At 44.8% G+C, this 16,428-nt stretch overlaps 1 protein-coding gene across 2 annotated transcripts; it reads left to right on the plus strand.

The window, feature by feature from the left end:
- Positions 1–52: 52 nt before the first annotated feature.
- Positions 53–15,880, plus strand: NUP50 (nucleoporin 50). 2 transcript variants are annotated; one of them, XM_027702495.1, is made up of 8 exons: positions 53–73; positions 2,050–2,141; positions 3,039–3,122; positions 5,405–5,600; positions 7,745–8,338; positions 9,563–9,641; positions 10,657–10,775; positions 12,036–15,880. In XM_027702495.1, the coding sequence occupies exons 2-8, from the start codon at positions 2,073–2,075 to the stop codon at positions 12,236–12,238; spliced, it is 1,344 nt and encodes a 447-aa protein (XP_027558296.1). In that variant the 5' UTR covers positions 53–73; positions 2,050–2,072; the 3' UTR covers positions 12,239–15,880. The 2 variants fall into 2 exon arrangements, with proteins under 2 accessions (XP_027558296.1, XP_027558297.1); XM_027702496.1 differs by lacking the exon at positions 53–73 and adding an exon at positions 1,581–1,683 and having other exon boundaries at positions 2,063–2,141.
- The last annotated feature ends 548 nt before the right edge of the window (positions 15,881–16,428 follow it).

Genomic DNA, 16,428 nt, shown 5'->3' on the forward strand with positions numbered 1-16,428 from the left:
GCTGAGCGCGCCGCGCAGCCTGCGAGCGCAGCCCGCCCGCCGCAGCAGCGTCCGCCCCGCCGCGGGAGAGCCGGTGAGTGCCGCGGGGGCCAAGGAAGGGCGGCCGCGCCGCGGGCGGGCCGGGCCAGTGGGGCTGCGGGGGTGGCGGCGGTGCAAGGCCCGGGGGCTCGGGCCGGGGAACGCACGGGGCCGGAGCGCCGGGAACGGCGGAAAGGGGAGCGCGGGGCGGCCCCGGCGGCCTCCGGCTTCCGCTTCCTCCCGCCGGCACCGCGGCCCGGGGCTGCGATCCCGCGGGACGGGAACGGCCGCGTTAAACAGCGCAGGGACGTTCCGGGGCGATCGCGGAGGGTCGGCGGAGCTGCTGCGCTCCGTCCGGTTGTGTTGTGTTTGTTTTTAAACGAGAAGGGCTTGTTCGCCGAGCAGGGTTTGGGTTGGGTATCGGGGAAAGGCTTTTCCCCGTCGGACGCTGACCAGGCTCCCCTGGGCAGTGGTCACGGTCCCGAGGCTGCCAGAGCTCCAGGAGCGTTTGGACAACGCTCCCAGGGACAGGGTGGGATTGTTGGGATGTCTGTGCAGGGTCAGGAGCTGGATCCATGGTCCTTATGGGTCCCTTCCAGCTCAGGATATTCTGTACTTCTTTGAGCTGTTTCTCTAAATATATTTAACTAAGTTAGTATTTTACATTAAAATAATAAATTAGTAATACCTAGTATTATGTATATAATATGCAATATAACTTATAATAATATAGTGTAATATGTTATGTGTAATACAGTAATTATAAAATAACGTTAAATAATCTATTATTTATTATAAATTTAAAATTATAAATAAAAACCAAACCCACGTTATATTATTATTTATTACATATTACATAATGATATATACCAGAATAAAATAATTTGAATAAATTAAATAGGCCTTTAAAATAGGCTTTTTTTTTGGGGGGGGGGTTCAGTGGGTTAGATTGAAATAGTCTCCCAGGGATCAAGCAAGGCATGGTAGGACCTCAGCTTTCAGGACTATGTGGCTTAGGGCATTTAAATATGTATACACGAGCCAGTGTGTACTCTGTGTACTTCCAGAAGCTCCTAATAACCTGACCTTATTTGTGAAGTGTGTCAGACCAAAATTCAGGACGTGGAGGTGTGATCTTCAAGGCTGCCGTGCCACTGGATTTACTGTTCCAAACCATTTCACCCTCTAAACAAGATGTTCTGTAACTACTTATTGTTATTGTTTTGGGCTCTGAAATTCAACCATTTGTGGGTTGGTGTTTTTTTTTTGGGGGGGGCAGGTCTTAATCACAAACCCAGGGGGGTTTTTTGAAGAGTTTTAATTTCTGTGCTTGCTAAATTGCCACAAAACTACATTTTTCCTGTGTAAAGTTTTCATATTTAGTGTGGGAAGATATAATCACAATTAGTAAAAAGCTTCTTTTTCGTGTAAAACTCGAGTAGTGTGATTGCTTGCCAGGCCTTTCAGATAAAAAGCATCATAGCTGGATCCAGTCTTTGGTTTTGTACACAGCTGATAAACTGTCCTGCTGTTTCAGACAGAGCTGGTTTTCCCTTCCATCGCAGAGATAACCAGCAAAATGATGATTGGCTGCTTACAGTGTTTGCTCTAAAATCCATGATATGCCTTATGTAGCCTTTGGAGGAAAAATAGCCTGATCTATTGGTAATTTTTTTTTTTTTCAAATTTAAAATTAATAATTAATAATTAATCCTGTTTTTTAAAGGAGAGCATTGTCCTCAGCCTTGGCCAAGCTTTCTGCCCAGCTGCTTCAGTGGGTCCTCATCAGTATTTATTTTAGGTGCTGTAAAGGAACTTTTCTTGCTCACACGGGTATCCTGAGAAGACAGGGAGTGGAACATGGGACGTTCTGCTGATTGTTGTTGCCACAACACTTGGTTTTCCACTGTTTTTCCACTTTTGACCTGCTTCTGCATTAACGCTGATTCCCATTTTTTGTTCTAAGAATGCAAATTGAAGATCACTGTTGCTTAGAATTTAATTTCTGTGCAGTTCATTCTGTGATTCTTTCCCCCCCACGTAGGTGTGCAAAAATGGCCAAGAGAATTGCGGAGAAGGAACTGACTGACCGAAACTGGGATCAGGAGGACGAGGCTGAGGAGGTAAGTTAAGCATTAGTTCCCCACCAGCACCCCTGCAGGCAGCAGAACAGTTATTGGCATGTACTGTTCATTTTGTGGGTAGAACCTGCAGTAAAACTGGTTAAAAGTGTAGCGATTGAAGGTGATTTTATACAAGCGAATTTTATAAAATTGCTTTTTATAAAGCTTCCAGTGTATGCAGACCCCATGGCAAAGCAGCTTCTAAGACTTCAAATGACATCAGTGGCTCAGGGGAAAGGAACTTTACATTTCTAGAGGGAACCCCAGGCTTGTTTAAAATGCTTTTGGACTCTTCAAATGTGTGAGAGGTATTTACTGAATTCACAGGAAAAGCGGATTTGGTTTCTTGGGATAAATTTTCTTTATGTCTTGTGTGGGTTTTTTTCAGGGCCAGTAATAGTAAATTTCAGAACTATGTTAATTTTAGCTTGATGTCCCCACACAGCCAGAGGAATTAGGCAAACAGTCAAATGTTATGTTTCATCTGATGGTAAAAAGAGATTTTAATGTTTAGTGTCTCATACTTATGACCCACGTTTATCTCTGACCAAACTGTGCTTGCTTCTGTCCTACTAGAAGTATTAAATGTTTAGGCCTGTAAATGTAAGAAATAAAACTGACTCTTCCAGGAGTTTGAATATAAGAAAACTTTATTTCCTCACTTATTACAGGGTAGTAATAAGCCATTAGGTGCCTTTGCTAATGTTTGAAGTACAGCAAGTTTCCAGGTATCAAGTAATGTGCAGGTCCTTGGCAAGTTAATCACTGCCGTGTTTTTGGGGTGGGTTGTGGTTTAACTCCTCCCCTTGTCTGTTAGGGAGCAGGGTTAGAGTTGTGTTCAGAAACCATTGTGCACTTTGAGAATTCCACTAATGATTCCCTGGCTTGGTCCTGCAGGTGGGAACGTTCTCAGTGGCCAGTGAGGAGGTGCTGAAGAACAGAGCCATCAAAAAGGCAAAGCGCCGGAACGTCGGGTCAGAGGTAACGTGGGCACGGGACACGAGTGTTGGGGACAGGCTCAACTGCAAAATGTGGCACCAGGCTCAGGTTTTCACTTCCCTGGGCTTGTGGTGATGCTGTATCACAACTGGAGCATCACTTCCCTGGTGATGCTGTATAAAGTTGTCATTTCACTCACCAGCTCACACGTGCAGATGGGTTTTGGCTTATTGTTCCATGGCAAGGAAAAGGTGAGAAATGGTTAATGAGCACCACAAGTATGGACTGGGTGAAGAGAGTATTTTTGAAGTAAAAATGAAGAGTGTTTCAGACACAGTGTCCTCTGCAGATGGGTAAAACAGCACTGGAACTTCTCTACTTCCATTCTTTGCAGAGATGGAAGTCTGGAAATGGAAAGTTCCTAGTTATGCATAGGAGGGCTGAAGGATGTCTCGGAGGCTAAATTAGTAAAAGCCAAACTATTAAGCTGTTCTGAGGATGAAAACATGTCTTTTGTCAAGAATGCTGCTACTTTTTTGCCTCCCTTTGAAGAGCTTTGGTGCCACCTACTCCTTGCAGTAACAAATGGAAAATTGAAAGGAGGCTGGCCTTTGTTACAGGTTTAGTCCCTGTGAAAGCATTAACCCAGTCCAGCCAAACTGTTGTCCTTCCAGAAATCCCTGGCAAATGCTTTGTTGTGTTTATTGCTACCAACCATCCTTTGAACAGGGCGTGCACCCTGTTAGGAATAGGGCAGGAACTGTGCCTGTTGCTCAGATTTGGATGGGATGGGACCAGGCAGAATTAGGAGCTATGCAGTTTCTCCTGTGCTTTTGGTTTTCCTGCTGCAGTCCAGGCCATGTAAATGAGGAAGCTGGCTTAGCCCACTACTGCCTTGAGTAGTTTTAGCCACAAAGGTGTTAATTAAAGGGTTGTGCTGGGGAAAGGTGATGCAAGAGCTGAGCAGGAGAGATTTGGGGGCAAATGGAATAGGAGAAACAGAACTGACTGAGAAGGGGGACCAGGTGGCTGTAGGAGAAATAGTCAGGAGGCTGGGAGCAGGCTGCTAGAGCTGGGAGAAGGGCTAGGACAGGGATCAGAGACTCTGAGAACTCCTTGACTGAGCCCTGCTCAGCACCAACCAGAACAACCCTCTTCTCAACATTCTTCTCATCCTGAATCCAGACCACAGCACTGTACCAGCTGCTAGGGAGAAAATTAACTCTATCCCAGCCAGGACAATAGGCTGGACAAAGTCTAAAAAGCAGAAGAGATGACAGGACAGCTGAGGTTGCATAAGAAACCTGTGAAATATTTACAAAAAGGTAAACTTGAATTTTACTGACGTTCCTACGTGGAGCAAGCACAGTGCTGTAATGAAGGAGACTGCACTTAACTGGAATGTCAGGAGAGAGAGGTGGGACTGATCAGAGAGAGACAGAATAAAAATTGCTACCTGGGAATGACAAACAGGACTGCACTGGAAAAGGTAAAGCACAAAGGGAAGCAGAAGCAGCCCACAAGGTCAGAATGGAATACAACCTAAAATTGGTAAGCTTTGCCATTTCTTCAGTGGCAAAAGCAGATGACACTCAGAAGCAGTTCTCCTCCTCTTGATGGTTTTCCAGAGACACTGGAAGCACACTTCCTTTACTAATATTTCATTACCTCAAAAGGCCTAAAAGTACCTAAAAGTGGTAGTGCCTATTTGTATGTTAATCACACTGCCCTTTAAAAACATGAGAAACTATGCCATGAAATAATGTGGCTGTAAAGACAGTGTTCAGAACTGGGTCATGAAAAGGCTGCAGAGATACACATTTTGTGATCGAGTACAGTCTGCCTTTGCTTCTCCCACTGGTCACATTGGAATATTTTGGGTAAATCACAAATGTTTTGTAGGTGACTCCAAAATAGGCTGTTTTGGTTGAGGGGCTTGAAGTGTTAGACTCTTAATTGCGGTTTTAAGTGCTAAGACTGCTGAAAATAAACCTGCAATTATATATATATTGCTGTGTAATTATTTAAAGAAAACAATGTGCTATGAGTGTCTAAATAGGTAGTCAAACACATCTGCTGCTCTGAACAACTTCCATGTATCCACTTCCTAGATCCAGATTATTTTCATACCAACCATCTGAGTCCTCCAAAAGCAGTAGCAGTGTCACAGGGAAGCTGTTCCCTGTGTTTGCATAGCTGACACAGTAATGCACGGAATGACACGCTGAAAATAAACCAGGGATATCTGGGAATATGAAGTGGAGATGGGATTTGTGTGGAGGAGATGTGTGTAACTGGTTGTCTCTCTTCTTTTCTCTCCCCAGTCCGAAAGTGGAGGAGCTTTTAAAGGGTTTAAAGGCTTTATATTGCCTTCTGGGAAAGGAGGAGGTGGCTTTGGCGGATTTGGGAATGGTGCAGGAATAAAGCCTTTGGAAGGACTGTCTAATGGAAGCAGCACTGTCTCCAGCACTCCTCCTTTCAGCAGTTTGAAGACAACTTCCGAATCACAATCAGCATTTGGTAAGTTTTAAATAAGCATATCTGAACACATCCATCAATAAAATCTGTATTTATTAGTGAAAAAACAAGTTCAGACCACCCTGTAGTTCTGTTTTAAGGTTTTGAGACTTCAGTCCTCTTCGTGAGATTTCTTGAAAAGATTTTAGGCTGCTGGAGGGACAAGTTGTCAAGTGCATGCAGTCTTGAGAGGTGGGAACTAAATTTGTATTTGCTCTGATACTAGAGGTAGAAGTTTTATAGGCACTAATGGGAATGGAAGAAACTGGCCTCAGACACTCTTGGAATAGTATAAAGCAGCTGGTAACATGTTCCAGTTAAACAGTTGTCCCAGTTCTTTAAATTTAATTAAAAAAAAAAAAGCTAATAGAAATTGTCCATTTACTAAGACTGCAGTTTCTTGATGTGATTTTTTTTTTAAGGTCTTGTTTCTATATATTTTGCCATTCTTGGTAAATATGTGCTGCATAGCTGAAGTCTTAATTAACCTCTTTTCCCCTGTAAGCCTGACATGGCAGACAGTCTTTCTAGAATTGTCTCTGTTACATTCATACCTACATTTTAAGGCACTAGGAATACTTTGGCAAGTCCAGCTCCCATGCTTTGGAAGTCCCTGAGGAATATTAGCTCTGTCCCTTTGTGCTGGAGATGGAGAAATGTGACCACTGCCACAGGATTTTGGAGTCTGTGTGCTAGAATGCAAGTGGTGGAGTTCTGAGCTTTGGAGTAACTTAGATTTCAGTGAGCTTGACTAAATTAGGGGAAACTGAAATACTCAGTGAGGATTTTCTTAGTTTGCTGCCTGTGTTTTTTATATGAAAACCACTCAAAGCATGCAAAATCGTGGGCTAGTGCACTCAGGGTGCTTTAAAGTGCAAGTAGCAAGAGATAACTTGACTGTTTTGGTTTAGTAAGTATTACAGCCTTATAAAGCTGTAAAACCTTTGTGGAATTTTTGGCAAAATACAAAACTTGTACTTTTTAATGTTCTGTACAAGATTTCTCTTTTTTTAATTCAGTAGCATGCTCCATCTAATTTGTCTGTCCCTGAACAGACTAACCTTTCTAAATTTCAAACGTGGGTGTGTCTCACAGCACGGTGTGCTCACTGGTACAGCAATACCTGGGGCAGGGTCAGGTTGGATCTCAGGGAAAGGTTCTCCCCCCAAAGAGTGGTTGGGCACTGACCAGGCTCCCCAGGGCAGTGGGCACAGCACCAAGGCTGCCAGAGCTCCAGGAGGGTTTGGATGATCCTCTCAGGGACAGGGTGTGACCCTTGGGGATGGGCCTGCGCAGGGCTAAGGGTTGGACTCGAAGATCCGTGTGGGTCCCTTCCAACTGGGCATATTCTGTGGCCAAAAGGAGCATAACTGAGCAGGGATGAGTGACTTGGTAAGAAAGCTGAACATGAAAGAAGCTGAACAGGAGCCAGCAGTGTGCCCAGGTGGCCAAGAAGGCCAATGGATCCTGGCCTGGATCAGGAACAGCATGGCCAGCAGGTCCAAGGAAGTGATTCTTCCCCTGTACTCAGCACTGGTGAGGCCACCCCTGGAGTGCTGTGTCCAGTTCTGGGCCCTCAGCTCAGGAAGGACATTGAGGTGCTGGAGCAGATCCTCAATAGGGCAATGAGGCTGGTAAAGGGACTCAAGCACAAGTCCTATGAGGAGAGGCTGAGGGAACTGGGGCTGTTCAGCCTGGAGAAGAGGAGGCTCAGGGGAGACCTCCTCACTCTCTACAACTCCCCGACAGGAGGGGGGAGCCAGGTGGGGGTTGGTCTCTTTTTCAAGGCAACTCTCAGCAAGACAAGAGGGCTGGGTCTCAAGTTGTGCCAGGGGAGGTTTAGGTTGGATATTAGAAAGAATTTCTTTGCAGAGAGGGTGATCAGCCATTGGAATGGGCTGCCCAGGGAGGTGGTGGATTCTCCGTCCCTGGAGGTTTTTAAGATGAGACTGGATGTGGCATCAGTGCCATGGGCTGGGAACCACAGTGGTAGTGGATCAAGGGTTGGACTTGATGATCTCGGAGGTCCTTTCCAACCCAGCTGATTCTGTGATTCTATGAAATACCGGGAACATTGGTTGGACTTTTCAGAGAACTCTGCTTTCTGGGGGAAAACAATGTTCTTAGCCACGTTCTTGTTGTGCCAGGGTCGCCCATGTCCAACGGCCCCGGTGCGGCGGCCTTTGCCGAGAGCAAGGCGGGCGGGGGCAGGCAGGGCTCCTACCACAAACAGCTGGCCGCCCTCAACTGCTCCGTGCGCGACTGGATCGTGAAGCACGTCAACTCCAACCCGCTGTGCGACCTCACCCCCATCTTCAGGGACTACGAGCGCTACCTGGCCAGCATCGAGCAGCAGCACGGCGGGGACAGCGGCTCCGAGGGCGACGCCACCAGCACCCCCAGGGCCGCCCCCGCCTTCGGGGGCACGAAGCTGCAGGGCTCGGCGTTCCTGTTCAACAGCGGCAAAGCCGAGGAGGCGGCGGCGGACGGAAAGGCCGAGGCTGCGCCCGAGAAAAAGGAGCCGTCCTTGGGAGCCGCCTCGGCCGTCTCGTTTAACTTCGGCAAGAGCACAGACAGCCCCGCCCTGGGCTCCCTGGGCTCAGGAACACTCGGTAGTTTCTCCTTTTCTCCCGGGAATTCGGGTTTGTTTGGAAAAGACGCAAACCAGGCCAAGTCTGTCATTGCAGCCCCCACCGGTTTACTGGAAGCTCAGGCAGAGAGCAGCAATGCCGATGAGAAAGGTAAATTCTATTTATTTCTGTTTATAGTTACTTTAGTGGTAAGCTGTGAGTGTGTGCCACTTAACCATACTGCAAAGGTGCAGCAGTAGCAAATTGAACAAGGTCATGGCCTGGAGCTGTGTCAGGGCAGGGTCAGGTTGGATCTCAGGGAAAGGTTCTTCCCCCAGAGGGTGGTTGGGCACTGACCAGGCTCCCCAGGGCAGTGGGCACGGCCCCAAGGCTGCCAGAGCTCCAGGAGCATTTGGACAACACTCCCAGTGTGGGATTGTTGACGTGTCTGTGCAGGGCCAGGAGTTGGACTTCATCCTTGTGGGTCACTCCAACTCAGACATTGTATATTCTATGACTCTGTGATGAGAATTGTTCTGGAATTTGAAGTGCAGACCCACACCAGTAATCTGCAAATCCCAGCCATGCACACGGTTTAAGTGATGCCAAAAGTTTGTGCTTATCAAAACCTTTGTATTTCTGTCAGATTTACACTTTCTCTAATAGAATATAATCCTTTACCTGAAGACAGAACTTGAAAAGGTGACATTTAAAGCAGCTGGTGCATTCACCTTTGAGTCTGCAGGACGTTTCGATCCCTCTGCTTTTCCCAGTAGCTTTATGAAGAGATTCCCATGGTAAAATGCATGAGATACAGAACAACTGAGTCCCTTTTATTTAACAGACTGTAAGGCCACCAAAGTTACATAGTACCTGACAGCTTTGCTCTTTGCCTACACTGGGTACAGTGAGCTGATGGAATTCCCAGGAGCTGAGGGATTGGAAAGGCTTAATCTGCCACTGTCTCTTGGCTGTCATTCCCACAGCGAATTCCCTTCCCCCAGGTTAAACCTGGCTGTTGGAAGTTTTTATTGTGCTTTGCTTGAATTTGTGGAGCATGTTCTTTGAAATGTGAAAACTGCTTTGTGTTGAACCCCAAGGTTTTGACTAATTAAGCTTTGTATTTTTAGGGTTTGATTGTTTGGTGGGGGTTTGGTATTTTCACTCCAGTTAAAACTGAAGATGAGGATGGAGTTGTTTGAGGGGCTGAAGGAAAAGCAAGTAACACTTCTTTTTCTGTAGCTGAAGCTGCTGCAGAGCCCACAGGGACTGAAATGTGTTCTGGCCACACGTGTCCATGTCAAACATGGCGTGCACAAGGGAGCTCTAAGTGCCAAAAACACCCTGCAGGCTCTGTGCTCACAACATTAACATATTCAAACTTTCTGTTTGAAGGAGGAGAAGAGGAGGAAGAAGAGCCACCAAAAGTCGTTGTTAATGAAATAAAAGAGGATGATGCTTTCTACTCAAAGAAGTAAGTGACTCTGACTTGGAAAACAAAATTCATACCTGCAAGTTGCTATTCTTCACTGCAGTGCATGATTAAGGACATGTTCTTTACTTTATAATTGATAAAGCTTGCTGGGAATCCATATAGAGTATGAACTTGTAAAAAAGTTAATCACAGGCAAGAATTTGCAATGCCTTACTAAAATCCTTCTGTATCTCGGACACAACAGTAATAGTTTGTGTTCTGGTTGTGATCTGTTTTTTAGAAGTGAAGATGTTCTTGCCTTTATCAGGTTTTGTAAGTTTAAACTGCAGGGCTACCACCAAAATCTCATACTGTGCTGCTGGAAAATCCACCAGCTGCTCAGTTATTTGCACAGCCTAAAATAAGACTCTTCAGCTGGAAAATGCTGATTGTTGTGTGAAGGAGTGAACAAGCTGTGCTTTTAAGCTCAAAATGAGACCAGCTGTACTAGAAGCAGCTTTTCAAGGCATGTTCAGTAGTCCAAGTAATTGACACTCAGCACAGAATTTGTCCTGCTACCAAAAGCCATTAGTTTTATCTGAGAGATGTGTGCTAATTTATTAGGAATGGTTTATTAGGTTATTAGAACTTCACTTAAAAATGTTTATAAATTGTACATAGAAGTTCTCCCATAACTTCAGAACGTTACAGCAAGTTCTTTGTAATTAGTGTTTTTTAAAGTAGCTTATACAGTTTCTGCTCCTCACAGACCCTGAGTACAGGTTGCTCTGCACTTTACTTTTCCCTGAAAAACTACATTTGTCACTACATTTGTCATTTCAGTATTGAAATAAATCATTACCTTTCTCTTTGAACTGCAAGTGCTGTCTGTTAGCCCATGAAACAAGGTCAAGAAGAATAAAGATTATTTTACATCATGTTAACTCCTGGTTATTGTTACTGTGAGTCAGATGGGTGCCTGTACTTGGTGTACTTGAGAGATATTGTTGTGTCTTTAATCTCTACATGGCTGCACAAACAAGGGGTTTGAGTTTGTTTTTTTTTTCCCCCACAGGTGCAAACTGTTTTACAAAAAGGATAATGAATTTAAAGAAAAAGGGGTAGGAACATTACACTTAAAACCAGCAGGAAATGAAAAAACTCAACTCCTAGTCCGAGCAGATACCAATTTAGGTAAGTGAAGTTCTTCCAGTAGCAAGTGTTGATGTGAAATTCCTTGCTGAGCATTAGGATATTTTTGTGGATACACAGCATAACAGACACAGTTAGTGAAAACCTTTGTACTTTTTATTTTCTCTGAATAACTTCAAGTATTGAACAAGCACTTGGATGCCTCTCCTGAGCGTTACAGAAGAGAGCACGTGAAGCTGTGCAAGGAGTAAAAGGTTATGGTGTATGTTTGGGAATTCCTTCCCCCCACTTTTTTACAAGCTTGAGTGGCCTTGAAGTTGGCTTAAGGTCCAGCCTCCATAAAACTGAGTGTCTGGTACAGTTGTAGAATCCCTGAGGACTAAAGCCAGGCTGCACTGAAGGCCAGGGTACATCTCAGCTCCCTCCTGCCTTCATCCACAGCGCGGTACAAAGAAGTTTTTCATTTTTCTCCAGCTCACACACTAAGACATTGGAGCCTGGAGATTCCAGGCAGGGTTTCTAGAAGCTGCTGCAGTCGTAGTGATGCACACTTTCCTTTTTGCTGTCTTCACACAGTGCTGTATTCCTTTCCTAAAATCTCACTGTGTTGAAAAACTGAACTGGAAAGGGAGGCGAAGACTGACTTTTCCCTAATTCTGCTGCCATGTTCTGAGCTGTTTCCCAGGTCTATAAATGTGTGTGTCTCCTGTGGAACCAGACTGGAGTTTGTTTGCTGGTGTTTAGTAGCCCACTAACCCTGGAGCTCTGGCACTCACTTCTCTCTTAACTCATTAAGTGGTTTAACAAGTTGCCACAGAGCTGTTGTCAGTAACCTGGCACAGACCACACCAGCTCTGTGGGAGGATTTGGGGATACAAAGTACTTCCTGCACCCTGGTTTGTCACATTAACACCTCTGTCTGCAGCAGAACTAACATTTTGTTTCTGCTTCTGAACTGCACCCAGTGGTCAGAGCTAAGCATTGGGACTGGATTCCACACTTGCTCCTTCTGCCTTTTCCCTGTGTGTCCCTGCTATCATTTGATATTCTTCAGGCTCCTCCCTCTAAAAGAGGAGGGTGCAGTATTTTCAGAGATTTCCTCATTCCTGCTGAGGAAGGGAATCTGAGAACAATGGCCCTGAGCAGATGCTCAGGGAAGAATAAGACAAACATACCTGATGTTTGTGAGTTGCCTTCCTTCCAAACCATGCTAAATCCCTGTTTAGTACCTGTACTAACACTGTAGTGCAGTAAAAGCTGAACAGTGGCTAATGGTCATTTTTTTCCCCTCCTCACCTGCAGGGAACATACTGTTGAATGTCCTAATTCCACCTAAGATGCCATGCACAAGAACTGGGAAGAACAACGTTCTCATAGTCTGTGTCCCCAATCCACCCATCGACGAGAAGAACCCGACTGCTCCTGTCACCATGTTAATAAGGGTAAAAACAAGTGAGGATGCAGATGAGTTGCACAAAATCTTACTGGAGAAAAAGGAGGCTTAACTAAGTTGCAGTCAGTGATTTGAGGAATTATTGCCAAACTGCTGCTGCTCTTTTTTTCCTTCCCTAACTTCACTTGAACATTTAACTCTTTACTCTGATATTAAGAACTGTTATAGGAATTCTGGAAAAAATTATGTGAGGAAAAGCTAAACTTAGCTAATAAAAGCTTTAATAGAACACAAGTGTTGGACTGTGCTCCCTCATTTTTCAGTGTCTAAATGCAGGACCTCTTCTGGATAAAGCACATGGATATAAATCCAGGCTCGACCAAATGGACTGAAATCCGAGTGCAGAAACACGGTACCAGAGCTTCCTCACAGACTGATGCAATGCAACCACCTCCTGCTCTGAGAAGGGAGGATGTCCAAGTTTACCTGTTGAAACTGTTTGTAGACTCCAGATTTTTTAATTTTGATTGGTCTGTTGTATTCTTTCTGGTGAGACTGGTTTCTGACTGGGTGGCAGCACTGCACCCCACCCCAGATGATTTGTATTGTGCTGTGTCTGAACTCTTACAGACCCCACGTGCTTTTGGGACTCAGAGACTGCAGATGGTGACAAGAAAATTTGCTTGTGTAGTCCTGTTGACAGTGGTATTTTCTAGAGAAGAACTGTCACTTCTGTCCTTACTGTAGCAACAAGCTCATGATGTGCAATAGTAGAAGCAGACAACTGGAAGACAGTTTATCTGGGACCACACCAGCATCCCCTGGCTTCTGACACACCAGAGGCCAAGGGCTGCACTTCCACGATGGTCCTTCCAAGGTGTTTGTCCTCCCTCCTTGGGCCACTCCTGCAACCCGGCTCAGGCAGAGCTGTCCGTGTTGTATTTGTCCTGCTGCTGGTACTTGCTGAGCAGAGCTCTTCCCACAGCCAAACTTCAGGGCTTTTGTAGACCTCTGTGTTGCCTCTGGCCTTTCCTTGCCCCTGTGCTAAAGCTGCAGTGCTGTGCTGCACCATGTGCAGCTTTAGGACAAGCTCTCTGTTGCACGTAGGGAGCGCTGGGTTCATCTAGAACTTAGTTGTCAGCCGTGTTAAAGTTACCCATGTGGCAATAATTTGTGGATCAGAGCACTGATTCTGGTCTTGGTTTCCATCTCAGCGTTATATCAGACTCTGTTTGCTGGTTTAATCCTTTTCTTTTGCAAATCTTGTTTGCTGGAAACTCCTTCCCTAGTAATTGTTTTTCTGCTGCACTCCCACCTCTGGGACCTCTCCGAGAGCTCGGTGTTCATGTTAAACTTGAAATGCTCTCTGGCTCAGCTCTGGAAGATGGAACAAACATGCCACCCTGCCTCTGGCTAATGTGACACACAGGAAAAACCCTGCCCTTCCTTAAAAAATGCCCACAGGCAATCTGGAAATCCACCCTAGTGGCATCCCGTGGGCAGGGAAAAAGGAGTAGCACCCTTTGCTGAGGTGCAGCACATCTCACCTGTCCCCCCTGCTCTGGGGGGACAAAAGCTGCCTCTAGGCCTAATTTACTGCACAATTCAGGTTATAGCCTTTTTTCCCCTCTTAACTAAAAGGAGGAAAAACTTGATAGGATCTATAGCCCTCTTGACCAAAGTTGAAAAACAAAGGCCTTTGCTCACGTTTCAGCTACGCTTGGCTACAGGAACTGCATTTTTAACACTGAAGTGTAAGAGGAGCTCAGATGATGTTTCAGATATTATTTGAAATATAAACTGGTGCCTTTGGGGGTTTCTTTCTGCATCTGGCTCAGTACTTAAACCATTAAAAGTCAGCGACATTACTTTCCTCAAAACAAGATGCTTTTTTTTAAAAAAAAAAAAGTCTTGCTGCTCCCTGAATTGGAGGGCGTGTGTGCTCATTGTGCATGAATGAAAAGCAGAACATTACCTGCCACTTTAGTCCAGGCTCAGGTCCAAGGGCTCAGTTTAATTTGCATTTGTCTTTTGAGTGTTGTCTTACCCTGTTTGTGCAGGCAGGGTGGTAGAGCAGAGCTCTGGGTGTGCATCCCCCGAGGAGCAGCTCTGCCCAGGTGTGTCCGTGGGCCTTCTGTTCCTTTGCTTCCCAAAGCTCCTGGCTCTGGAACTGCTCCTTCATCCATGGAAATGTGGACCAACGGGCTGACCTTGCCCTTCTCTCCCCGTGCTGTGCCTCTGCAGTGGGGCAGGCCTGGGGTTCTGCACACATGGCCCAGCTCTGACAGTGCAGCTCTGCCCTGTCTCCAAGGGTAAGGAAAAATAAGTAGAATAATAATAAGTAGTGTTGGAAAAAAATTAAACCTTACCATAGCCACGGTAGCAAGTCAGATCTTCTCCTAGCTGTGGGAAAGACTGAGGTGAGGCACCTGAATTCTTCAGTGTATGCATTTATCAGCAAAGGCAGGGGAAGGTAAATAATTGGGATGTTGTATTCATGAGCGTGTCAAATATATGCAGAAACGTACAATTGTAAACATTTAGATGGGGAAAGTTGCCCCTAAAAGAACAGGGAAGAATTGTACTGCAGATCAGACTTTAATCAACATCAGTTCCTGGTGACCCTGCCATTATCTGGATTATGGAGCAGGAACTCACACACTTTTCCCTTGGTGCTCAGGTCTAGAGCACAGCCCTTCTGCAGCACTGTCAGAACAAAGACATTTTTGATGATGCTCCAGTTTCTAGTCAAGAAATATTAAAATACACAAATGCTGTTAAAGGTCAGAGATTATGACAGAAATAAAGGCCTAAAATGAGCTAAAAGCAAATGTTAGTGGAGAGCACAGACATCAACATACTAATGCCTTCAAAACAAAGTGGCTCTTGCTGTCCAAGGAAGGAATTTTGATCAGAATTGCTACTCCAGGAGGCATTCCTGTATCTTGGGAGAGATTTGATGTATTTAGCAGCTGGATATCAGACACCTGATGTTAAAGATGCAAGTTCCTGCCCTCGTTTGCGTTAATGCCTTCGCTGTCCGTAGGTGTTTGAGTGTCTTAGGGATCATCCATTCCTCCTGCTACTCTGATTTTGGAGTTTCAGCTGCTTAGAAATCTTCCCTTTCCCTCCCAGAAAAATCAAGATCTCTGCTTTTTAATTCTCAGAATCATCGCTAAGGGAGGATTATTACACTTGGTTTGAATTTTATTTTAAAAATTAATTGCAACATGCAAGGATTTTCTTTTTGGTTTGCAATGTACTTAAAATTACTGTTTGGGAGCACGGCAGTGTGTTCCTGTAATCCTTTTTGGTTGATGGATGTAAAAGTTTAATTTAAATTTACAGTTCAAATGAACATGTTGTAGAACATAAACGAATCAGGAGGTTTGCTTTGCTGGTACAAACTGCAGTTCAGCTCCCTTTGCAGCACTGTAACATTTAAAATGTCCTTAAAGACTTTCTTTCTGATGCCTTAACTTATTTGCATTTGAGAAAATTTTGTAGCTGGTGCCTGTGTGCAGAAATTAACTGACATTAAACAACTGAAGTGGCATGAGCTAGTCTAAATCCAATGAAAATGCTGAATGTGATGATTTGTTAGTTGTTAATAGATTTCAAAATGCTCTGAATTTTTCAGTGGATACTTAAGTTTTACATAACTTGTCATGTAACAATGTTTTCGTTAGTTCTTATACACTGAGGACGTGTACAAAAACCCATGGAAAATGTGAATAAATGAATGGGAGATTCATTTGTCTTGTGTCAATCACAGTCATTTTGAGTGCACAACACCATTAATAAAATGAATTTTACAACCAGTTGCTTGCAGGGGAACTCCTCCCTGGCAAACCCTGCTGCTAAAAGAAGGAATGTCCTGCCCTGGCCCTTATCACTCAAACCTGGAGTTTGTATCAGTAGAGAGCCTCATCTCTACCCACACTGCTCAGGATGTTTTGAATAAAGAAATAGAAGCAGAATTTACATGGTTTGAAGTAGTCATCAATATACTCACCCACGTTTCTGGTGGGTTTGTGCACTGCTCATTTTTTAAGGCATTGTTTAGAAATTTTTATTTGCAGCTGAGCATCCTGAACATAGTGAGTTTGGTGGGTATTACTGTTAGGGACATCTTAACCTTTACTGAGAGGTGACACTGAAAAGAATCACGGCTGGAAGTCTGCAAAGGCTTCAAAGATATGAACAGAAACTCCCTGTTGGGGCAGCACCACTGAGGAAAAAGTGTGGCTTTGCTTTACTACCTTAGAGCACAGATGGCAATGACACAGTACAAAACCTTTT

This window comes from Neopelma chrysocephalum, unplaced genomic scaffold, assembly GCF_003984885.1.
Source record: "Neopelma chrysocephalum unplaced genomic scaffold, ASM398488v2 Primary Assembly neopelma1_188, whole genome shotgun sequence".
NCBI classification, from domain to species: domain Eukaryota; kingdom Metazoa; phylum Chordata; class Aves; order Passeriformes; family Pipridae; genus Neopelma; species Neopelma chrysocephalum.